This window comes from Equus caballus, chromosome 12, assembly GCF_041296265.1.
Source record: "Equus caballus isolate H_3958 breed thoroughbred chromosome 12, TB-T2T, whole genome shotgun sequence".
Lineage (NCBI taxonomy): Eukaryota > Metazoa > Chordata > Mammalia > Perissodactyla > Equidae > Equus > Equus caballus.
The window spans coordinates 1,701,724-1,727,626 of NC_091695.1; the positions used below are offsets into that span (position 1 = coordinate 1,701,724).

The following is a 25,903-nucleotide window of genomic DNA, read 5'->3' on the forward strand; positions in this document are numbered from 1 at the left end:
GCCGGCGCCATGTTTTACACTTTTCTAAACCCTGAGAAATTACCTTTTGAATGATTAATAGTTAGCATTTTATCAGTTTCTTTGGTAACTTGTTTCCTGTAGCCTGTGGGTCCCCTCTGTGTTCACTTTTCTTCTTGATGAAGTGCGTTTTATAATAGCTCATCAATAAGTGGTAAATTTTCCTCGCCTTTCTATGTCTAGAGAATACTTTTCCTTCAGTCTGGAATGATGGTTTGCTGCATATAAAATTCTAGACAGTTATTTTTCCTCGGCTTCTTAAAGATATCGCTCTGTCGTCTCTGACCTCTGTTGAGATGCTGGAAGCGTGCTCTCAGTCTCTCATTCCAGTGAGGTAACCTGGTTTCTTTTCCTCTGCCAGCTTTTAGGATTGTTTTCATTGTTGGTAGTGTGCAGTCTCTCTGCAGTGCATCTAATGTGGGTTTGTGTTTACACAGAGTCGTCGTCTTTTTTCCTGTTTATTTTTTGTTGAGGATAACTCGCATCAAGTGTGAGCTCTGTGGATTTTCACACACACACAGCTTCAGGTCACCACTGCCTAGTCAAGATGTAGAGTATTGCCAGCAGGCCGCCAGGCTCCCTGAGCCCCTGCTGGTCAAGACGCCCTAGGAGCCGCGCTTCTGCTCTCACTCAGAGCTCTTTCATTTTGAGGGAATGTATCTTTTCAGTTCTGGGAAATTCTCGACAATTCTGTCTTCCTGCACTGCTTCTTTACCGTCCCCTGCAGTCTCTCCCCTGGAACTCCATGAGACACACCTGGCAGCCTCAGACTGTCTCTCTCAACTGCTCTCTTCTATTTCTTATCTTTTTGTCTCCCTTCGTTAAGTTCCAGGTAGTTCCTTAATGCCACATTTAATTTACTAATTCACTTCACTATGTCCGGTCTGGAATATATCCCATTGGTTGTTTCTTTTTATTTCAATAACTGTATTTTTCATTTCCAAGGTTTCCAATTAATTTTTTTCCTTTCTACATGGTACTGTTTTGTTTTATTTCGTACGTTATTTTTCCCAATCTCTTGTTCTTGTGATGGGTCTTCTACCTTCATTTCTATTTCTGAACATCCTCAAGATACTTATTTTAAAATCTTTGGCAGGTTGCACTAAATGAATTGCATCCGGAATGAATTTCTGTTCTGATTATTGATTTTGTTTCTTAGCATTACATTTCTTGATGTGTTTTGGAACTTTGTCTTGCAGTTTGCTTTTGAGTGGAAGGTCTTGTTTGAGCGTTCGATGTCTTGCCGCTCATCCTCTCCTGTCCCCTTCCCCCATCCCGAGTCCAGGGATTTACTGTTGGTGTTGGAGATGTCAGAAGATGCAGTATGGAGCCGGAGGGGGGCTTGGCTCAGATCCTGGTGTTGAGGCAGTGACTTTGTTCCCCACCTTCCTAGACCCACAGTTTTGATTCAAGCCATCGTCCGAGTCAGTGGGCTTGATTGCCATTTTATCAGCCTCCTTTCTGAGTGGAGGAACCCTATCCCAGCCCTAGCTTTGAGTAGAGAATCTGATTTGAGGCCCTGTCTTCCGCAGGCCACTTTTCGTTCCCTTTACTCAAAAGGAAGTCACCCCCACCACCCCCTGATCTGCTTCTTGATCCAGAAACCAGCAAGTCAGGTCCTGCTCAGCATTGTTGAGTATCCATACTGTTTCTGTTGCACAGAAGTGTTTCTTATTTGACCTGAGCTGTATCTTTGATTTTCTCTCTTTAACCTTAATATGCTTTATTCATTTATGCTGTGTGGTGCCGACAGGATTTCTGAACTCACCCTACGATGTTAACCCAGAAGTGCTATTAATTGTAGAACTTTTCTCTTCATGGAATAACGAAGTATGTTAAAAAATGTGGGGATTGGAATTGATGTGTTTAGAGGAGGATATGCATTTCTTGCTGTTGTCTCTAAAATGTGATTTTGTTTTTAATATTTGCTCATTAATCTTTGTAATCACTTTTTTTATCATAACAAATACAATTTATATCCATTATAGTGTTTTTGGAAAACACAACAAAACATACATGTATGCATGCACACACACGATGGGAATTACTTGTAATTCCACAGCCCAGAAATAGCTCCTGAGTATTTCGGTATTTATTATTCATGTTCCACACACATATACACACACATACCCCCACATTTTAATATTCATATTTTAAAAAACAGAACAAACCCAGTCTTATTTTCTAGGTGAAGCTGTGAGTGCTGGAGATGCCTTATGTGAAATAGAGACCGACAAAGCTGTGGTTACCTTAGATGCGAGTGATGATGGCATTTTGGCCAGAATAGTGGTAAGTTTTCATTTTGATTGTCTTCAGCAGGATGAAGATTTCTTAACTGTAGAGTTTCTTGAAATAAAGTTACCTTTTATTTTTACCTCTTTATAGTGTTGTATTATCTGACGTAATACATTTTTAATTCAGATATTTAAAATATTTTAGTGTTAAGGTCCGATGATAGCCAGTGATGATCAGCTGACAAAGAACTTTTTCAGCCGTGACAGTGGTGCTCATTCTTTTGGGTTCCCTAGTGGAGAATGAGAAGCATTCAGGGCTGAGGGAGGAGAGAAGATTATTCGAGGTGGAATTTGAAGATAAAGGAAGGAATGGGTTAAAGCTTAGAGCTAGCAATTTTCAAGTTTGTAGTTGATACAATCGAAAAGAAGGAATGTTTTACTCTTACCACATGAGAAAAACAGTCGTGTCTTTATCCATCCCTAGGACTCCCAGGGCTGGAAGTATGTAAAGTGACTGTCTGCTCAGCTCCTGTTCTCTGGACAAGACTGCCGTCAGTTGTGCTGTGTAGGTTTCCTAGCCACATTCAGTGACCTGTCTTTTGATAGTACATTTTCTGTTCCATGAGCATTTTTATGGAGAATATGCTTGTGGGTCTAGGAAGACCAAAGCCATTTCCTTTTAGATCTAAATTTAAATATATGCAGTAATTTTGAATCCTCTTCTCTGGGCAGTCTTTGCTTTATGACTAATTAAAACTATGGGGCTACAACTTGGATGCTTGGTGATGTTACTAGAAGCTGATGTTTTTTTAGTCTTTCAACCAAAATGTGTAGCAATGCTTGAAGAGGCTACTTGAATAACAGAAGAAAATATGGAGAATCACATAGCCATTAAAATTGTTTCTAGAAAAAAATGTGGTTTCTTTATATGTATTATACATTAATGGAAGTTCAAAAAGTTTTTTTGGAAAAATACTTTTTGTGTGTGTGTGAGGAAGATTGGCCCTGAGCTAACATCTGTGCTAACCTTCCTCTATTTTTTGTGGGATGCTGCCGCAGTGTGGCTTGACGAGCAGTGCCAGGTCCACATTCGGGATCTGAACCTGCAAACCCTGGGCCGCTGAAGTAGAGTGTGTGAACTTAACCACTACGCCACTGGGTCGACCCCTGAAAAAATACTTTTAAAATTGCCTGTGGACAGTGATTACAAGCTTGTAGGACTTTTAAAGAAAAACATAAATGTAGAAAAGATTAGAATAAAATGTTATAAAAATGTTGAGTGTTTGTCTTTAGGGAGTAGAACTAAGTGATTTACCTGCCCCATTTTTTCTGTTTTTCTGTATTTTCTAAATTTTTTATAATATGTACTTTATTCTTATAATGCAGTATGAATTTATGTGAAAAGTCAGTAAAATAAAATGCTGGAAACATGACTGTTTAGGGTTAGGTGGTATATTCGCTGATGGAGGACGTTGCTTTCTTAGCTTCTTGAACAGTTAGAGGAAGCGTGGTGTAGCAGCTGAGACCGGGCTCTCGAGTCACCCTGCCGCCTGGTCCATTAGCTAGCAAGTTCTGCCAGCTATTAGTTTTGTAGCAATTGGGAAATTCTCTGCCTTTTTCTTTATAATAAAGTAGAGATACAATAATACCTACATCATGGGATAGTAGTAGAAATTGAGATAATACACATAAGCAAGACCCGTCACCCAGCAAATGTTAATAAATGTTGCCATTCTGGTTAATATTACAATTCTTCACTCAGCTCTTGGGGACCATTAGCGCCCATGTCAGTCGTGTGTTTGTGTATTAGTGTGTTTTGGTTGTTTGTGACTGGACAGTAGGTGTCCATTCGTGCCTCTGTAGTTTGATTTGTACGGATAAGCTGCATATTTATCAGTAGTGCCTTGTTGAAGTGTTTTTAATTCTGAGCTGCCAGCTCCCCTCCGCTTTGAGCAGGGATGCACTGCCTTCCTTTGTCGTCTTTACCCGAAGACCACACGTGGAGGAATGTCATCCCCTAATTAGATGTAGATCTATACACAGTTTTTCATTCCTGTTTCTTACTAGAAAATCCCTCTCCCTTTTTTCTACTCACTTATATTTTATTTCTTATGTTCTAATTTGTCAAACTTCCTTTACTTGCCATCTAAAATATTAACAGCCATGTTGAAACACATTGTTGAAAATACTTCGTTGGAGGAAATGTCAATGGAGGTGTAAAATTTCTGTACCTTTATAACTAGGAAAATATAAATATTCATACCAAAATAGTTTCTTTGACTAATTTATGCAGCGTTTTGAAAAGGAAAAAGATTGCTTGAATTCCCATAGGTAATAAACCCAGCTACATTTTGTTGTGTGTGCTTTTGGCAAGCTGTGTTCCTGGCCCTAGTTCTGGATTGTTGCGCTGTGAAAGTCTTCCAGAATTGACAGCATTTTCCGCTTAGCTGCTTAGTAATGCATTTCGGATGGCTGACTGTGGCGTGGTCAGCAGTGCCCATTCATCTGGCCCCTCATGCTCTGAAACAGTGGGGCGGCGAGGACACAAGTAGCTGTTTCCTTGGCAAAACAAAGATCGTATGTATATTTCAAGGGCTTTGTGGCTTTATTATTATTCCACATGCTTTTGGGATAGTAAGAATGGGAGTGTATTCATGTCCCAATATACGTAGTTTTATGGGGGGAAAATGGAGAAAAAATTAAGGTGGTATTACTGGTGGGTTTTGTTTTTTTGCCTTTCACCCTACTCCATTCCCAACCTCCCCACTTTGCTTTTCATGGTGGAATAATTCCCATATTAGCACACATATGAAAATGATTTTTATAGGAATACATATCAAGGAGTTGGATAATTGAACTTACTACAAGGCAAGTGCTGATACAAAACTCTAGTTTTTAGTTTGCCCACATTTTTGAAAGATTAGAAATGGCACCCGATTCTGCTCTTCTGGGGATTATTTCCACAGTCTTTGAGAGGCTTTTGTGTTCTTTCTTGTCCCCCCAGTTTCATTCTTTTCTTTGTACTCACTCATAATTTTTAGATCTGAATTCCACTTTAAATTTAAAATAATATTTATTACATTTCAATTAGAACCAGAAAAAAGTATAGAAGCTCTTAATAATGAGGATAAAGAATAATTGCTGTCAGTGTAGATAATTTTATGATTCATTTCCAATTTAATTTAGTTAATGGGAGAGTTGTTAAATTCTCATTTAATCGCTAGTAAATTGTCATGCAGAAACCTTAAATTATTACACATATATTAGTTCATAAACTTAGTCTTAAATTTATTCAGCAAATTGGACAGCAAGTGTTTTAAATAATAAAGTAATAAAGTAGAATATTAGGATGCCATTTGGAGAGTTTATTGAAGATTGTCTAGTTTGGCTTTGAGCATATTTAGGGTTACTATATAATTTGTCATACAAACCAGGATACTTCTGAGGGTGAAACCGGTGTAGGATGTTATGATTATTCAAACTTACATAATTTTGTAAAGTTTTAATTTATTGACTGGCGGTGCATTCATTGATAGATTTTTATTTTAGTGGTAGACCATTATTCAGAACAATTTTTAGAAATAGAATCTTTCTGAAAATTAGCATCCATGGATAGTGACACAAATGTTTTTGTAAACTTTCCCTTTATTGATCATCTGATTATTAAAAAGCAATTATTATTTTTGGTACTATTCATGTTATTCAATCAATTTTTTATCTGTATGTCACTCTAATACTATGTCGTTGGTGTTTTCTAAAGAAGAGTGTTTTATCTGGGTGGTTTTATTTCATTGTTAGAACCTCCTGCCCTTATTTTCCATTGAATTGCCTGCAGCTGCCTTCAGAGTTGCGTTTTGTAGTTTGAAAGTTTATGGTTGGAATTTCAAGTTGTGAAAGCTTCACTTGATTCTCTGTAGACTGGAATATTTTCAACTGAGAAAATATCCCCTCAAAGCTAAGAGCAGATTCTACCAAATGGAAGATATTCTCAGTTCTAATTTCTCGTATTGAAATGAGTAAATGACATATTGAAGTGGTAAATAAGTCTATGTTCCTCATGAATTAAAAGCTAAATTAATTTTAATCACCTTTATATCTTCTTTCTTACGCTTGTTTTTAAAAATAGTAGCCCCATCTTTAGGGGCTACATGGTAATTTCCATCACGTGAATGCGATTCACAGATGTGGTGCTGATCATGTGAATGGTGTCTCTCATGTCAGACTGCATTTGAATCCTGGCCTGGGTACTTCCTAGCCTTGTCATCTTGAGCAAATTGTTTAAGCTTTCTGTGCCTCGGTTTCCTCATCCATAAATGGAAATAATAATAACACTCACCTCGTAAGGTTACAAGGAGAATTAAGTGAGTTAATCCTGTGCTAGCACAGTACATGGCACCTGAAACCTGGACAGACCGTTCCTCCAGCACTTAATGGAGGTTTCTTCTCTCCCTCTGCGTTTCAGCTTGTCGCTAATTAGTTTTCAGCTTCAGTGTTCCTTATGTATCCTCCTTTTAAAGCAAAGTTCGTCGTGCATATAAGTTTAACAACACATATTAAAGAATAAAAACAATTTAAAACCGTATAATGGTTTAAACGACGGCGGGAAATCTTGCTAAGTTTCCAAACCAAGTCAGTCCTGTGGCTCGGCATCCCCGGTAACCATGTGCGTCCCCTGCAGTTCTCAGCGGTTTTCAGACTGTTCTGTCTTAAAGAAGAAAAATATTGAAATAATTGCTTGACTTATTATTTTTCAATGTCAGAATTAAAACAGACACTATTTACCAGCACCTTTAATGGATTGAAGCCCCTCAAAGAGTTTCGCTGTTGGGAAATACTACTGTAGACATTTTTTTAAAGATTGGCCCTGAGCTAACATCTGTTGCCAGTCTTTCTTTTTTCTTCTTCTTCTCCCCAAAGCCCCCCAGCACATAGTTGTACACTCTAGTTGTAGTTCCCTCTGGCTGTGCTGTGTGGGACGCTGCCTCAGCATGGCCTGATGAGCGGTGCCACGTCCACACCCAGGATCTGAACCGGCGAAACCCTGGGCTGCTGAAGCGGAGCGAGGAAACAACCACTCAGCCCCGGGGCCAGCCCCATGATTTTAGTGACTGTAAATGGAGCTTTACTAGGCGTTGCTTTGTTTCAGCTTCTGTTTTATGTTCAAGTTGTGTGGCAGCATATCCTTTGTCCTTGTCCCTTGTGTTTGGGTTTAATGTTTCATGGTGTCATTTTTTTTTTTTTTTTTGAGGAAGATTAGCCCTGAGCTAACATCTGCCACCAATCCTGCTCTTTTTGCTGAGGAAGATTAGCCGTGAGCTAACATCTGTGCCCATCTTCCTCTGTTTTATATGTGGGACACCTGCCACAACATGGTTTGATAAGTCGTACGTAGGTCATGGTGTCATTTTTTAATGGAAAAAATGAGTAAAGTTTATTTGATATTTCAATATGGCAAAAATTGAAATGCTTATTATTGCCTACTTGTGAAGGTGTCGGTAGGTGGGGTACATATGGAATCATTTGTATGATTTATTGTAGTAAATGAAACAGGATGAGGTGTCAGTTTCAGATTCAGTGTAGTGTCTGATTCAAATTTGAGAAATCTATTGATATCTTTAAAACAAAACTGCTTTTTTTAAAAAAATACTTTGCATTTGAGTGCTGTTCTTGGTACGTGGATATTGGTCTTAGTTCTGGCTCAGTTTTGATAGGAATTAACATCAAGTGGACTTCATATCACTTAGTGCTTTTTCTATCAATTTTTTAGAAAGTTAGTCATTTCACTTTGTGGTTTTGAGTTAGCGGTTCATAAGCAAGTAATTAGACATTTTTAGAAGAAGAAAAAATTTTAACCTAATCATAATCTTAACTCATCTTTTTGACATAGTAAAGAAACATGAGCAGTCCACAGAAGTAAGACTTCGTTATGTGACAAACTAAACAAATTGTTTTTGAGTTTAGTGTTTTTCCACAGCTTGCATTCATTAGACGTCTTTATTTAGTTTTATACACCCATTTCTTCTTTATATTTTGCTTCATCAGAACATTGTTCCTGTTCTTCTTCGTCAGTAGTTAGTAAACTTGGGAGCTTCCTAACTCGCAAAACTGAAGCCATATTATCTTAAGAATAGTGCGCATACTAATAAGCATCAAAATTAATGTTACTCAGAAATGTCAAATGCATTCTCGGAGTCATGATTTTACTTATAATTACTGTATCAGAGAACATCCTGCAGCCTATCATTCTATTATTCATTAAATTATGTCTGTAATGAACCTTATTTAAAGTAATTGAAAGGGAATAATAGAAAATTTTAAAGGAATGACATTTTCTTCCAGTACTGAACTTACAAAATGCTGTCATCTGAAGGCTCTCTGGGGCCTTCTTTTAATAAGTAAATAAGGATCAACCCTTTCTTTGTAAATTAATGCTGCTGAAATGCTTAAATGACATTGATCTTGAGTTAAACAGCATCATTGATCTTATTTATGCTTTTAATTGACATTATCGGTGAAAAAGTGTTTGGTTTGCTCAGGCACCACCGTGTTTCTGATGTACTTATAAAAAATTCACGAGGTTTTATTTTATTTCTCAGATTTTGTAAATACGTAGATATATAGGGAAAAAATTAAATATACAATGGGATGTTCTTTTTTCCAGAGACTAAGTTTACTGAAAATATTTTCTTTTAAATTAATTTCAGCAAATAGGACTAATTTGGGGGAGTTAATCCCTTACAAGGTAAGGCGTGGAATTCCTGAGCCATTGTATAGAGACTGTCCGGAAAGACAAGCAGTTGAGGTCTGTAGCCTCCTGTTTTGGATTTGTACCGATGGACACCAGAAAGAAGATGGTAGTGTTAGCTCTTATATATTTGAAGGCTGTCAGAAAGAGGAGAGATTCTAGATTTTCCCTTTATTTCAGGAGGTGGCATTAGTACCTGGGAGGGAGAAAGTGGTGAAGGAAGGTGTAAGTCGGGGAAGGCAGACGAGGAAGGTGGTGGGTGGGGGAGGAGGAGGCAGGCTGGCTGGGAAGTAGGTTTTAGCTCAAATTGAGAGACCTTTCTAATGAGTGCAGAGTTGTCCAAGGAATAAGCTACTTCTTGAGGTCGTGGGCCTTTCCGTCTCTGGAATTATTTTCTTTTTAAAATATAGGTTGAAGGAGGATCTAAAAATGTACGGCTCGGCTCACTAATTGGTTTGCTGGTTGAAGAAGGACAAGATTGGAAACGTGTTGAAATTCCCAAAGATGTAGGTCCTCCGTCACCACCTTCGAAACCATCAGTGCCTCACCCCTCACCAGAACCACAGACTTCTATCCCTGTCAAACCGGAAGTCACACCAGGGAAACTGCAGTGAGTATGTTTCTTTGAATGATGTTAAAAAAATACGTTATGACAACTTTCCGGGTATTTTAATCATTACCGTGTTTGAAACATCTTTGCACAGGGAGTAGGGAGTTGCTGACCTTCCGTTTTTCCTCTTAGGAACCTGAGGCCTAGGAATGATTATTTTATCACCACTGTTCGCTCCACACAGTTTCTGAGTCCCTGCTGTGCTCCAGGCCCTCGAAAGCCCTGCACACCCAGTGCAGACAGAGCGAACAGTCTGTGTCCACACGGAACTTAGGTCTCAGGATTCCAGCATGGAATTCAGTGTACCAAACTTCACTTTGTGTTCCCATTCGTGGAGTTGTAATTACTGTAAGGTGAATCCCAGTTTCAAATGTATAACCGATATAAAGTGGAACTAGCATTTTCACATGCGTTCCTTTTCCACCTATTCTGCGTTCGAGTTTCTGAGACAGACCAGAGCTCCATTTTGTTCAGTCCTGTAGAAGCACAGACACTCAGTAAACGTTGTTTTGCTTTAGCTTTACGTAGCTTTAATTGATGGACTCTGAAAATTCGAAAGGTTTCATTTATTTATTTTAATCTCTATAATTATACAAAATTTCTTAATAAGGAAAAGTTCTTCATAGAGAAAAGGTCCTATTAAGAACCACATTTGAACTTAAATAAAAATGCAGACTCTTTCATTTAAAAAAATTTTTTTCCTTTAGTATACCAATGTCAGTTCCTGTCAGAAAAAATTCAGTATTTTGAAGTATTGAGTTTAAAATTCCCGTTATCACACACAGTGTTTCTGATGCCACTGCCTTGACTCCTCTTTCTTTTCTCTTCTTTCATTTACCAGGAAAATCAGAAGGTAGGATCACGGGGGTTTGTACTTAGTGCTCTTCTCCTCTTGCCAAGGTAGTAGCATGTGCACTGTCATTCTGTCAAGAGCCGTCATTTGAGACTTAACATGGGTCTGAGGCCCCTCGGTGTAGGTTCAAGCCGGCTCACCCATGAACCTACACATTGTTGGTCCATGCCATGATTTTCTTTTTTAAAAACCTTTTTTTAATTCATTGGTTACTAGTTAATCTTACATAAAAATCTAAAGTTTCTGTTTCTCTTGAAGAATGTGACAGTGTGATGGCACTGAGCCCATATCAGCTAGAGCTGTTTCCCTGAAATACAGCAAGTGCCACATTTGTTCCTCTCCGTTTCTGAGTTACAAACTCTGGACCCAGCACATTTGACTCTCTTTATCTGTCTGTCATCATTTGTGTCTGCTGCTTTCTTGGAGGCCTTAATTGAAGAGTAGACACTTACTTGTCATGCGACCTTTTGTTGTGACTCAGTTTCCTTGTCTATATAATCAACATAATTGTTTTTGCCTCACTTACTCTTCTGGAGTATATGTAAAGTAAAAATGCTTTCATGTAAATACCAAGGGCTTTAAAAAATAGATGAAGGATACAATTCAATGTCAACAAAACAAACAACCTAATTAAAATGGGCAGGGGACTCAAAGATACATTTCTTCCAAAGAAGACACACGGATGGCCAACAAGCACACGAAAGTATACTCAACATCACTCATCATTTGGGAATTGCAAATCAGAAACACAATGAGATATCACTTCACACTCATTAGAATGGCAGTTATCAGAAAACAAAAACACAGAAAATAAATTGACAAGGATGTGGAGAAATTAGAACTCTTGTGCACTGTTGGTGGAATATAAAATGGTGCAGTCACTGTGGAAAACAATATTGCAGTTCCTTGAAAAATTAAAAATACAATTTCCATGGGATCTAGCAGTGCGTGTTTTGGGTATATACTCAAGCAAGGACTCAAAAAGATATTTGTATACCCATGCTCAAGCAGCATTATTCACAGTTGCCAAAAGGAGGAAACATTGCATGTGTCCAAAATGCGCCGTGTGCATACAGTGGAGTGTTTTTCAGTCTTAAAAAGGAAGAAAATGCTAAACCTACACTATGACATGGGTGAACCTTGAAGACATTATGCTGAGTCAAATAAGCCAGTCACAAAAGGATAAATACTGTATGTTTCCACTTACAGGAGTTACCCAGAGTAGTCACATTGGTAAAGAGAGTAGAATGATAGTTGCCAGAGACTGAGAGGAGGGAGTGTGAAGTGATATCTCATTGTGTTTTTGATTTGCAATTCCCAAATGATGAGTGATGTTGAGTATACTTTCGTGTGCTTATTGGCCATCTGTATATCTTCTTTGGAAGAAATGTATCTTTGAGTCCCCTGTCCATTTTAATTAGGTTGTTTGTTTTGTTGTCATTGAATTGCATCCTTCATCTATTTTTTTAAAGCCCTTGGTATTTACATGAAATAGTAACCAGTTAAATTTGTATGAAAATGTTTTGCGAGTAAAATAAGCCAGATTAGTCCAGATTAATTTATTTGACTATGACTATCTGTGGGAGGCATTTTAGCCTTATTGTAAGTTTTTATTTTTCTAATCATCAGAAAAACTGTTGACATTTAGATATCTTTGAATCAAATATAGGTGTTAATTTGTTCCATTAATCTGCATGTTTTCTTCTTAGGTTTCGTTTAAGTCCAGCTGCCCGCAATATTCTGGAAAAACACACACTGGATGCTAGCCAGGGCACAGCCACCGGCCCCCGGGGGATATTCACCAAAGAGTATGTGTGCACTTTTTGTAATAACCAATTCCATCATTTATCACCATCATCTTTTTCTGGAAATACTTAAAGAAGAGCTTTCTCAGTGTTAAGGTTTAAAGGGAAGGACACTGTTCTCTTGTGCCTTTAATTGCTTTTGTCAGTATAAAATTGTACTCTATGCGAGGGTTGTTTTCTGAATAATTGCAGCATTACTGAAGAAGAGATCTAATTTGGTAACTGAGCCAGATCTTTAGAAATGATGTTTAATGCAGAAAATTAGAGTACAGAATGGCGAAACTTCACATTGTTTTAAATTTGTATGAAATAATCATACAATCATTTAAATTTCTAAAACATGGAAATACACTTTTAAAAATAATTTCATTCTTCTCCATTTGGATTTTGTTCACTTGTTTGATCAAAGCAATTTCCAAATGAGGTTGGTTCTCTTTTTGGGTTTTATTTTCTATTCCATTGATCCAACCATGAGTTAATACCTTTCTTTTTTAGTACAACACTCTTAATTAGAAATATTTTATAGTAAGCTTTAAAATCCGATGAAGCTATCTTTGTTCTTCTTTTTCAATAAATCAGTTTTCTTGGTTTATCTTGTTCTATTTTGCTTCCAAATGAATTTTAATCAATCCTTCTAGCCCCAGGCAGGGCTGGGCAGGACTGTGGTATTTTTATTGGGATTGTATCACATTTTAAATTAATTTAGGGAGGACTGACATCTTTATGATGTTGAGTCTTCCTGTTAAAGAACTCTGGTGTGTCTTTCCATTTGTTTACATTTTGTGTCTTTCAAGAGTATATTAAAACAGGTGGCCCCTGCTCTATTGAAACTTAGTCTAGTGGAGAAAACAAAGATGAATCAAATAGGCATACGAACTAATGTGAAATTACTGTAGTGATGTGTGCCACATTTCTGTTGGCAGTAATGTTAAATTCTTCAAATTGAGTTAATGTTTTAAAGCAGTATGCTTATTCTCTGTTTATCTAATATTGATAAGAAATTGATCAGTAATATTGGCCAAAATTTTTATAAGTTGAGATAGAGCAAAGGTTATGAAATTATTAAGTGGCAGTGCTGGACCAGGTGGCTTTTCTTTTATTGGGTTATTTTACCCTTCATTAAAGCATTGGTTTTTTGTTGGATATTTATTGAAGGCGATACAGCTTTAATGCTCAGCTTTCCTCATTTATCTGTCTTACACCCTTACTGATTTGTTGATCAAACACTTGTGTGTGGTTTTCTTAAACACCAACTGTGACGTTGGTGCCCTACTTACATGAGTTGGAATCCAGCTGTCCTGACCCCTGCCTGAAGGACAGCGTCTTAGACTTTGGGTTTTTACTTAAAGGACTTAAAACTTTCACTTAGCCATAAAAAATTAAAATAAAGAATCTTGATAGCTAGTTACACCTAGTTTTTCCCCACATCAATCCTTACTTAGTGTCTACTATTTATGTCTTAACTTTGTTAAACTTCTGCCAGTCTCTATCTTAGTAAAACCCTGTAAAACTGAGATAAAGCAACTTTCTTTATAACAAAGTAGACTTACCTATGTATCTGAGGGAAAGGATAAAGAATCTGTATTTAGTTCATCAATCATTGAAGATTTGATGAAATGTAAAATAATCATAGCCATACCTTAGAAGGATCAATTTTGCAAATTTGTGAAAGATAAATTAGAGCAGAAAAAGGCTTGAGATAAGGAGATAGGTTAATAGGCTCCTAAAGTAATCCAGCTAAGAGATAGTGAATACTTGAATGTGGATGGAAGATGTAAAAGGGAGATGACTGACAGAGACAGCGTTGTAAGGATAGAATCCAGAACAAGTCAAGGAATGAATTTGGGATTCTGATCTGAGTGATGAAATTTTGGCTTCATAAACAGAAACAAGATTTGGGAGGCATTTGTTTTGGTGGAATAACTAATGTGTTTGGTTTGAAGCTTATTGTCCATGCTGACAAGCCATCTGTTTGAAGCTTATTGTCCGTGCTGACAAGCCATTCAGATATCAGGGTCAGTGAGGTGAAGATGCATTTCAGGAGATAGTTTGGGACTAGAGAGGTAGATTTGGTAGATAATAAAGTGACAGTTAAGATCACCAATAGGTAAACTTGTGAGAAGGCCAAAACTCCTGTGTGGGGGGGGATATCTGTGAGATGGATAAAAAGTCAAGAAAGAAGGGGTCTGAGCAAAGGCTCTGCAAGTTGGTGATTAGGTGACGTTTCAGAAGGCAGTTCTTTGGCGTGGTGGCGCTGGAGTGAACAAGCAGAGCTTCCTTCCTATATCCCCTCTCTTTCCATACGCACTTAATACATATGTGATGGACAAGGATCTTTTTAAACCCAAAGTGAAAGCTACAATAGTAATCTGACATTTCCTAAGGAGAATAAAATCATGTTATCTTGCTGTGTACCCTAAGAAAGCAGTGTTGAAGAGTTATGTTTTAATATTCTTGCTGTCTTTCTCTGTTACCCAGTTCTCCTCCCTGCCCTTACCCTTTAACTTCCCACCATAAGAGAGTCAACCTGTGGTCTTCAGAATATGACATATTACAAAAGACTTCATGAGAAAAATAGATCCTTAAAGCATGCATTATTATGGATTTTTGCTTTGTATACCTCTAAAGATATCTGTGTTTTATCATTAAGGTGAGCTTTTGAAAAAAATTTTGTCCTTGTGTCAAATACAGAAATGTCATCTGATAAAACTGAAAAGTTGTAAGCTTTGGTATAAGCGGCTCCCACAGTACCTCAGCACACATTCTTCAAATAGTGAGGGACATCCTTCCTCCTCACGTTGTCAACCAAACGTGCAAGTAAAATGGAAGGGTCAGTTCCATCTGCTGAGGAACTCCCTCTGTTCCAGTGTATTTATTGAAGAAAATCATAAGTGTCATGGTCGCTTTTTTAATGTTGCATTGAAGCAAACATATTGCCCAGGATATGTCTTGTGCAAAAGCATATAGACTTGACTTTGCCTGTGTGTGTAACTATTTTAAGAAAACAAGTGCTGGGGTCACAGTTACAGGCAGAACACTTTTAGGTTCTTTGCCTACAGCCTAACATCGTTGGTGTATCTACATCTGAAATCATAGTTGTAGTTAATGTTTGTGTTCATATCACAGCATCAGAAATCTGGTAGGCATGACTGACAAGTGTCTGTTACATTTTCACTGGTATCTCTTTTTAAAACTAATTCATAACACCCTCAAATGGATGAAGGGATCTGGCAGAGAAGGTTCCACCCTGAGTGAACTCAAAGCATCCTGCAGAAGTGTATGATGGCATTTTTCTTTTTATTTTTATAGCTCTTATAGCCTGCCTAATTCTTCAGGTTTAGTCTGATAAATTATTTAATGGACAGAAATCATTAAAATCATTCTCTGCATTATAGAAGCTAAATCGTTGACTGTTATTAAGCAGTAATTCACATTTATACTCCCTGAGGTCTGGAAGTAAAGTCAGCAGTACAATGTGCTGGGACCAGGGGCCGGACTGATTCTCTGCTCCCTTGTGAAGAGGGTTAGAGTCCCTTACTTTTACTCTTCACCAAGTGCTGTTTGACCCGAGAATCTCAATTACTGCAGGGGTGGAACCGCACTGCCTTTTCTTGATAAAATACTGTGTATAGGAGTTAAGCTGGTAGTGAAATAAAAATGTGTCTATTTGGTGGGACCAACCTTTTTTTAAAATAGATGTATTTAGGCATTATTTTAGATTTTTTAGTCTCCTCACATGTTCATTGTGTTTGGTGTTTTTATTTTTAACTGATTACTGAGGTAAATTAATGATCCCTGTGCAAAGACATTAATGTGTCTTGGATCTGCCACTCTGATGCTACACTTTATTTGGTTGAAAACACAGATTAGTAAGATTTTGTTAGAGATGTATTTAATTCCTTTATGGGATGGAGAGAGACTAGTAATGTTAGGCTGTGACTTGTATGAGCTCTTACAGGCTAAGATGTTTCATAGAAGGCATTTTTCTGAATCACAAAAGGCCTTATTTTATACCAGGGCTCACACTTTTATCAATCTGGCTAGGGTTTTGGCTCATGCCGGTAAATTGTATTGGCAGTCATTTATTTCTCATGTAAATGATATCACAATTAACTGGAAAATGCTGCTTTTGGTTATAAATATCCTGAATAAGTTAAAACTTACCTTCCAAACATAAGTAAGTTTGTTCTCAAAAGCCCTAGCAGTCCATAAGATGGTTCTCCAGGACGCTTGTCGTCAACAGCCCTAGCAGTCCATAAGATGGTTCTCCAGGACGCTTGTTCTCAAAAGCCCTAGCAGTCCATAAGATGGTTCTCTGGGACGCTTGTCGTCAAAAGCCCTAGCAGTCCATAAGGTGGTTCTCCAGGACGCTTGTCGTCAAAAGCCCTAGCAGTCCATAAGGTGGTTCTCCAGGACGCTTGTTCTCAAAAGCCCTAGCAGTCCATAAGGTGGTTCTCCGGGACGCTTGTCGTCAAAAGCCCTAGCAGTCCATAAGGTGGTTCTCCAGGACGCTTGTTCTCAAAAGCCCTAGCAGTCCATAAGGTGGTTCTCCGGGACGCTTGTCGTCAACAGCCCTAGCAGTCCATAAGGTGGTTGTCCAGGACGCTTGCTCTCAAAAGCCCTGGGCAGTCCATAAGATCGTTCTCCAGGACGCTTGCCCCCTCAGTCTTTCGTAACCATCACTGTCTTGGGGCCCATGCTTTGAGAATCAGCATTGGGAGCCTCCGGTTATTTCCATGCTACCCTTTGTGTAATGGGCAAAAGGCCTTTGTCAGGAGGTCCTACCCTTCATTCAGTCCCAGAGTAGCTGTTAATTTGAGGTATCCTTATTTAATTCTATTCTAGTCTGTTCTAGTGACAAAATGTTCTTCTGATTGCCTCACTTTCTGTTTAATCTGCCTACTTGTGCATAGGTATTAGAAAAGCAGCAGAACGTTTGCAGGCTTTGGAGTTGGCCATGCCTGGGTGTGATCCGGGCCTGGCAGCTCTTAGCTGCCCACCTCTCCAGCCTCCTCTTTGAGCCCCCTCACTGTGTTCACTGCACTTCTGCCGCACTGGCCTGCTTTCTGCTCTTAGAAGAAGCCTTGTTCTCCTTGACGTCTGCATATTTCTGTGTCTTCCCTCCACATCTCATCCATTTTCTAAGAGCTCTCTCATATTCCCTGTTGCTAATCATGGGTGTCTCATTCTCTCTTATCTCCAGGGATGCTCTCAAACTGGTCCACTTGAAACAGCTGGGCAAGATCACTGAGTCCAGACCCGCCCCAGCCCCTCCAGCTGCTCCCACGGTACCTCTGCCTGCACAGGCCCCAGCAGGACCATCTTATCCCCGGCCCATGATCCCACCCATGTCGATTCCGGGACAACCTAATGTAGCGGTAATGTCTTCTGAGAAGATTCTGTTTTTCAGACTTTAAGTGAGAGAGAAAATAAGAACCGTTACTGTCTGTTTTACTAATACTTTTAGCAATCTATTTTAGTAGTAGCTAAAGTGATAAAGACAGAATTCTCCAAATGCTTTGTTCTGCAGATTTTCTAACACAAACCAAGTTGGTTTGTACAGTGCTAAGTTCCAAATAGAGCACAGGAATTGTGGTTCCGTTTAGATACCAAAGTTCTGCAGTTTCAGTACCGCATATATGCTCTGTAATCATGACACTTTCCACGTCTTTTTTCTCAGGTGTGGTACTAATAATCCGTAACTGGCACTGGCTCCCTTTTGTGGATGTGTTTCATTCTTTGAATAGACAGTCTCACTGTGAAGGACTGCAGACACTGTACAGCTGGTTATTCTTGTCTTCTCGGGTACATGCAGTATAACAGCCCTTTTCTTTTGTGAGGAAGATTGGCCCTGAGCTAACATTTGTTGCCAGTCTTCCTCTTTTTGCTTGAGGAAGATTGTTGCTGAGCTGACATCTGTGCTGCTCCTCCTCTATTTTCTGTGGGATGCTGCCACAGCATGGCTTGACGAGCGGTGCTAGGTCTGTGAAGAAATATATTCCAATATAATATTTTAAAAGAATTGAAAACAATCTAACTTTCATAGGAAACATTTTTTTAATGTAGATTAATGGTTCATGACTACATGCACAAAAAGTTTATGTGCACTAGTCAAATCTTGTTTGTTTAAAAAAGTTACTCGGATTAGGATGGTAAACCTTACTTTCACTTCTTCTGGTATGTAGAGAGCGTTTATTCTATGGGATCAACTGCTTTGCTAACATGAAATGTCTGATTTCCTAAGAGAGCATCTGTAGAAAAAGAAATCAGCTGCACTTTCCTCCTCTCTGTGTTGTCCTGAAGGGACTGGGCCACAGTCCCGGAACGGAGCGAAGGAAGGGAAGGAATTAGACGTAATTGAAGGTCCATCCTGCCTTTGTTAGAGGTTCAGGGGACAGAGCGGAAAAGCTACGGTGAAGTTACAGGAAGATTTTATTATCTCGTTCATACTTTAGATCACGAATTTCTAGGAAGTAAGGTACTCCCGTGATTTTTTAAAAAGACAAGCCAAAATAGAAATAGTTTAGCAGATTATGAAGTATATTGCATTATTTTTTTCTACTGTATGCCATTATTATAAGTAAGAATTGCTTTTACTTGTTGATTTATTGGCTGCTTTGAGTTTTATTAAGAAATGATGTTTGTAACAAAAGTTGCTTACAGGTAGTGGCTGTGTGTGTGTGTGCATGTTCATGTCCGTGGGGGAGTTATTCAAGATTTGGCAGATTTCTTTTTAAATCATCTTAAACATAGTAACATAAGATGTCCCATTCACAATTGAAACATGTTTTCCTACTTTTTTCTAGTAGTATACTATAAAATTAAAACTCCTCAGATTTCTTATATTCCTCCTTATACTAAGAATTTTTAATAGTACTTTTCCTGTATTAATCTTTAGTTATTATCATAAGTAACAGACTGGATTTCAGTTAGGAAGTTTGTCTGTTTATTCCCCTTCTGTTTATGGTTTAATGGAAAATTGCTATTTCTTTGCAGGGCACATTCACTGAAATCCCCGCCAGCAATATTCGAAGAGTGATTGCCAAGAGGTTGACTGAATCTAAAAGTACCATACCTCACGCATATACTACTGTCGATTGTGACCTTGGAGCTGTTTTAAAAGCTAGACAAAATCTGATCAGAGGTTGGTAAAGTTGAATTTACATAATGCAATACACGTGCTAACTATCATGAAATCGTTTATTTATAAAATGTACATTATGTAGCTTTCTGTTTCAATTTCATCATCTGGGCATATTTTAGTGCTAGAGAAAATGATTGGTTCTCTTTTCCTGTAAGAATAAATTGGTTCCATAGTATTGAAGAAATAATACTTTTTGGTATGATACCTGAATGAAGCAGTCTCAGCATGTAAAAAGTCCAAAACTGATTTAAGAATGTTTTGGATTATAAATACTGCTTAGATATCACTCTTCCTTAGGCAAGCTTTTTTATTTCTTCAGAATTCATTTTCAGGTGATTAAATGTGTAATGTTCCTCCCCCAAATCAATTAAAACTTAGGTTACTGGGAGACGTGAATTTTTAGAATGAACTGATGTTTTCTTTCTTTCTTTTCAACATGTAAGACATTTGTTTCATTTTCTTGCCTTATTGCACCATTGAAGACCTCTGGTACAGTGATGGATGTGGGTGGTGAAAGCAGGCTGCCTTGCCTCGTTCTTGGTCTTGGGAGAAAGCGTTCAGTCTTTTGTGTTAGCTGTAGGTGTTTTGTGGCTTTCCTTTGCAGGTTGAAGAAATTTGTATTTCTGATTTGCTGAGAGTCTTAAGCATGAGTGGATGTTGAATTTTGTCAAATGCTTTCTGTGCATCTTTTGAGATAATCTTTCCTTTTTCTGTTAATATGATGAATTATGTTGGTTGATTTCCAAATGCCAAATCAACCTTGTTTACGTGAGTGATTCCTCATTAATGAGTGATTAAAACTCATTTAACCATTAGTTTTCTTATATGTTCTTTGATTCCATTTTCTAAAATTTTGCTAAGAATCTTTCCACCTGTGCACATGAGAAATACTGACCTGTAGTTTTCCTTTATTGAGGTGTTTTTTCTGGGTTTGTGGTCAGATCTCATAGACTGAGTTGGGAAATGTTTCCTCCTTTATTTTCTGGAAGAGTCTGGGTAGAATTAGTTTTATTTCTCATTGTTTGGTACAATTCAGCAGTGAAGCTTTTTAGGCCTGTGGTTTTCTATACAGGGGACTTTTTAACTACTAATTCAATTTTTTAAATAGATACAAGTTATCTATTTCTCCTTGAATGAGCTTTAGTAGTTTGTGTCTTTCAGGTTTGTTTATGTTATCTAAGTTACCAATTTACTGGCATAAACTTGTTCATTAGATTACTTTATTATACTTACAACACCTGTATAATCTGAAGTGATGTCCCCATTTTCAGTGTTAGTAATTTGTGTCTTTTGACTTTCTTGATCAATCTGGCTAGAGGGTTATCAATTTTATTATCTCGTCGAAGAACCAGCATTTGATTTCACTCACTTTTTCTATTGTTTTCTATAATTTTGTTTTCACTGATTTCTGTTCTCACCTTTATTATTTCCTTTTTTCTATTTGTTTTGGTTTAATTTGCTGGGTTTTTTCCTGATTTCTTAAGGTGAAAACTGAGATCAATACGATAAACTTCATTTATTTCTAACATAAGCATATAATGCTTTTCAATTCCCTTAAGCAGTGCTTTAGCTATATGGCACAAATTTTGATGTTTTATTTTCCTTTTCATTCAATTCAAGATGTTTTCTAATTTCCCTTGTGATTTCTTTTTTGATCCATGAATTATTTAAAAGTGTAAGTTTAATTTCCAAATATTTGGGGGACTTTTCAGTTAACTTTCTTTTATGGTTTCTAGTTTAACTCCATTGTGTTTAGAGAACACACTTTGTTTGAATTGTCTTAAATTTGTTGAGAGTTATTTTATAGTCATAGTAGGGTCTGTTTTGGTGCATGTTTCATGTGTACTTGAAAAAAGTGCATTTTCTACTTTTGTGGGGGTTTTTTTCCTACTGTTGTTTTGAGACGGGTTTCATAAATGCCAGTTAGGTGAAGTTTGTTGGTAGTATTGTTCATGTCTTCTGTGTCCTTACTGATTTCCCATCTGTTTGTTCTGTCAATTCTTAAAGGAGGAGTGTTAAAATCCCCACTTATTATGGTGGATTTGTCTGTTGCCCCGTTTAGTTCCATCAGGTTTTGCTTTATACGTTTTGAAGGTCTCTTATTAGACACATACACATTAGGACTTCTGTGTGTTCTTGCTGAAAAGACCTGTCACATAACGTCCCTCTGTTCCTGGTGTGATAAGCCTTGTCCTCAAACCTTCTTTCTCTGATGTTGGTAGAGCCACTCCAGCTTTCCTTGATTAGTGTTTGTGTGTCTTTTTACATCTTTTTAGTTTTAACATGTCTATGTTTTTATATTTAAACTGATTTCTTGCAGATGTCATGTAATTGGTTCTCACTTTTTTATCCAGTCCCACAGTCTCTGTTTTTAAATTAAGGTGTTTAAACCATTCACATTTAATGATTTTATCCTCACTTTTTCTTTTGTACCATTTGTTGTCCTTTGTACCATTTTGTCCTTTGTTTTTATTTGTCCCATTCTTCTTCCTGTTTTTCCTGTTTTCTTGACTCTTTTTGGATTTGTTAATTTTTTATTTATGATTCCATTTTATTTCTATTCTGTCTCTTCTCTCTGGTTTTTTGTGTGTGTGTGTGTGGTGGTTCCCTTAGGATTTATAATGTAATTCTTTAACCTGTCACAGTCCACCCTCACGTTTCCTTATAGCACTTGTATGTATAGTGTAAGAACCTTACAATACACCTGCATTTCCTCCCTTCCGTCCTTGGTGCTGCTGCTCTCGTGTTTTACTTCTGTGTACGATGTAAGCCCCAAAATATATGTATGATGTTTTTTGCTTTATCAAATCAACTATATTTTAAAAAGTTTTAAAAAATGAGAAAAAAAAATCTTTTTATATTTGTCCATATTTTTACCATTTTTATCATTCTTCATTTCTTTGTATAGATCCAGAGTCCTACCTGGTATCATACTTCTGCTCAAATAACTTCTTTTAATGTTTCTTGTAGTACAGGTTGGCTGGCAATGAATTCTCTCAGCTTTTGTCTGGAAAGGCTATCCTCCTTCATTTTTTCCCTTTCTTTAATTATTAGTTTTGGCAAAGCGTATGTAAAATAAAATTTACCCTCTTAACCATTTTCAAGTGTATGTAGTTCAGTGGTGTTAAGTACGTTCATATTGCTGTGCAGTCATCACCACCATCCATTCACAAAACTCTTCATCATGCAGCTCGGAAACTGTGTACCTATTAAAGACTAGCTCCCTATCCCTCTTTCCCCTCGACCTCCAGCAACCGCTATTCTGCTCTCTGTCTCTGAATTTGACTACCTTAAGTACCTCGTATGAGTGGACCCGTACAGTACTTGTCCTTTTGTGACTGGCATATTTCACTTAGCATATTATCCTCAAGCTTCATCCATATTGTAGCTTGTGTCAGAATTTTCTTCCTCTTTAAGACTAATAGTATTCCATTTTATATATACACCACAATTTGTTTATCCATTTATTTGTCAATGGACACTTGAGTTGCTTCCACCTTTTGACTATTGTGAATAATGCTGCTGTGAACGTGGATGTACAAATCTCTCTTTGTGGCCAAGCTTTCAAATCTTTTGGTTATATCCCCAGAAGTGTTATTTATGGATCATGTGGTAATTGTATTTTTAATTTTTTGAGAAGCTGCTGTACTGTTTTCCTTTGTGGCTGCACCATTTTGCATTCCCATCAGCAGTGCACAAAGGTTCCAATTTCTCAACGTCCTCACCAACGCTTGTATTTTTTTTTTTTCTTTTTGATAGTAGCCATCCTAATCAGTGTGTCTCCTTCATTTTTGAAAGATATTTCTGCTGGGTATAGAATTTTGAGTAAACAGATTTTTTGTTTCAGTACTTTAAATAAAGATACCATTCCATTATCTTCTGACTTGCAAAATATGTGCTGCCATTCTTATCTCTGTTCCCCTGTATCTGATGTTTTCCCTGCTCTCTGGTTGCCTTCAAGATTTTCTCCATTAGCAGTTTGACTGTTACGTGCCTGAACGTTTTTCTCTATTGTATGTATCCTGTTTGGGTTTCTCTCAGCTTCTTGGATTTGTGGTTTGTTGTCTTTCATTAATTTTGGACCTCACAGCCATTATTTTTAACTATATCATCTGCTTTGTGTGTTTTCTCTCTGGGACTCTAGTTATGAATGTTAGACTAAATTTTCCAAAGCTCTTAGATGCTCTGTGCTTTTTTTTTCCACTCTATTTTCTGTTTGTGTTTCATTTTGGAATTTCTTGTTGACCTGGCTTCACTTTCACTGATTCTTTCTCTGCTCTTAAGTCTGTGAAGCTTGACAAAAGAGATTCTTTCTTTGATAGCATGGTTCCCCCCCTGGATTTCCGTGTGAATGTTTGTATAGTTTCCATCTGTCTACAGATATTCCCCATTGGTTCCTGCACGCTGTCCCATTCTCTGTTCTGTTCCACCATATTCTGACAGTGCTTAATCACTTCCTGTGTCCGTTTTTCCTCAGAGGGCACCATTGCCCTTTACTTTCAGTTCACCTGTTTGCTTTGTAATGTCAGCTCCCTAATGGACTCTAGGAAGTTATGATTTTATAGTTTATCCTACTTTTTCTCCCACTTATAGGATGGGAACAGCTTGCTCTTGTGGCTTTCTACATCCTAAGTGAAAGCAGGACTGATGAGTCAGTATAGGTACAGACTTTCAAGGCGACTTTCAAGACTTTGAAGACAAGCTGATAGCTTTGGAAAGTTCAAGGAACCAAGTGGAAAGCTGTTTGAAGGAAAGTGATCAATACTCAAAAAGTTAACTCTGGAAGCTCCCCTTATAGGTCTCAAGTCATGCTTGCTTGGTTAAGATATCATGGTTATTGTGGGAATACTTTTCCTCTCATGAGGCAGCAAGCAAGCAGTAGTGTTTCAGTGAAGGTGTGGGTTAGTGTAGCATCTTTGCCTGCTCCAGCTTTTTGTGTGTCCTTGCAATTGGGAATTTCCTGATGAGTCTTGAAAGAGCCCACGTGATCTCTGTGTCTCCACTCCTCTTTCTTGTGTAAGGTTATATCACATTCTATAAGCATGTTCCACACTTTGTTTTATAACAAGATGCAAATGAAAAGGTTTGATATTCTCTTACAAACTATTTCCTACTCTCTTCTTAATAAATGTCACCAATGGTCTCCTTTCAGTATGTTTGAAAATTTCGGTAATAAAGAGTTAAAAATGGAGGAACTTGAAAAAAATCTCCTTTGCATATGTTAAATTTGAGATGATGCCTGTTAGACATGTAAGTGGAAATGTCATGTGAGAAATCGGATGAGTCTGAAGCTCCAGATACATCAGGATTAGAGGTGGAATTTGGAGGAATCATCAAATCTTCATCATATAAATGGTATCAAAACCATGTAACTGAAAGTTCTCAACTGGGGAGATGCCAACACTGAGAGGAAGGGACTGAAAGTGAGTGAGTGAGCGGAGAGTGGAAAAAAACAGAGAGCTTAGTGACAGAGAAGCCAGGAAGAGACAGTGTTTCAGTCAAGATGAAGAGAGTGATACAGTCTAGAAAACTAAATGTTGCAGTCTGATGAGCGCAGAGATTTGAGGTGAGGACCATGGACTGGGCGGCAGGTTTGGAAATGATCAGCTGGCAGGTGGTTTGGGTGGAGACCTTCAGAGAGTGGAGAAAGTGAGGAGGAGGCTGAGAGGCGTGAGGGATAAGCATGATGAGTTCATAACCTACTGTGTCTTCATATTTGAATGTATGCACCAAGTCTTTTCTCTCGTTACCAGGAAAAGTCTCCAAGCACTGGATGTCCATTTATGTTTCTGCTCCTAAAGGGATTTTAAACAAACGAAAATGCATACGTGTTTCTGGAAGTATGAATTAGGAGAGTTGTGAGTTAGGAGAGCAGCTGACAGTTGCCATGGCAGTTTGGCAGTATGTAGGTTTATGATAATTCATCTAACCTCTTTCTGAAAGCCCCAGCATGCCTTTGGAATGAGCTGTTCACATAAAATTCCATGATTCTATAGTAACAGGATTTGTGTGTCCTGCCACCTGCTATTGACTAGATCTTGATCTTGAAGTCTTTTTCTAGAACCGGTTGCAGTAAAGAATCAGTTTTCCCACTGGGAAAAGCAAAGTGTAAATCAAACACTTTAGTTATGATCAGCTCTGTGGGAAGGGAGGGGACCTGAGCTTTATGTTGAAATCGTTATGTAAACTGGAAGGAAGTAGATTCAGTTGGATTGACCATAAAACTAAACAGAGAACCTCGCTCTGTTCTTTGCACGAGGGACTGTGTCAGTGTTGCTTCCTCTCTGGCATTTGCTGTGTCCTTTTTTGTTAAGTTAAAAAGCAGCTCTTGTTTAATGGGATGGTCTTAAAGTTTTTCATTGTATGCCCCATTAGTAGAAAGGAATTTTTGAACACCTCCCTTTCTCTATATATATTTGTTTCTTTAAAGTGACTGTATATACAACTGTTCTAATATAATCAGTATATTATAAGGCATGCACAGGATAAGCACA

The 25,903-nt window shown here is 37.9% G+C and overlaps 1 protein-coding gene across 7 annotated transcripts in view; it reads left to right on the forward strand.

The window, feature by feature from the left end:
• The window catches only part of PDHX (pyruvate dehydrogenase complex component X), a 179,739-nt gene that overhangs the window by 30,591 nt on the left and 123,245 nt on the right, over positions 1–25,903 (forward strand). For all 7 annotated transcript variants that reach the window (XR_011423816.1, XR_011423817.1, XR_011423815.1 and 4 more), the window contains exons 3-7: positions 2,207–2,307; positions 9,408–9,607; positions 12,170–12,268; positions 17,469–17,643; positions 19,262–19,409. Coding sequence is in view for 1 of the 7 variants with exons in the window: in XM_001503314.5 (XP_001503364.2) it covers positions 2,207–2,307; positions 9,408–9,607; positions 12,170–12,268; positions 17,469–17,643; positions 19,262–19,409 (723 nt within the window). In the remaining 6 variants the exon portion in view is untranslated. The remainder of the gene's footprint in view (positions 1–2,206; positions 2,308–9,407; positions 9,608–12,169; positions 12,269–17,468; positions 17,644–19,261; positions 19,410–25,903) is intronic.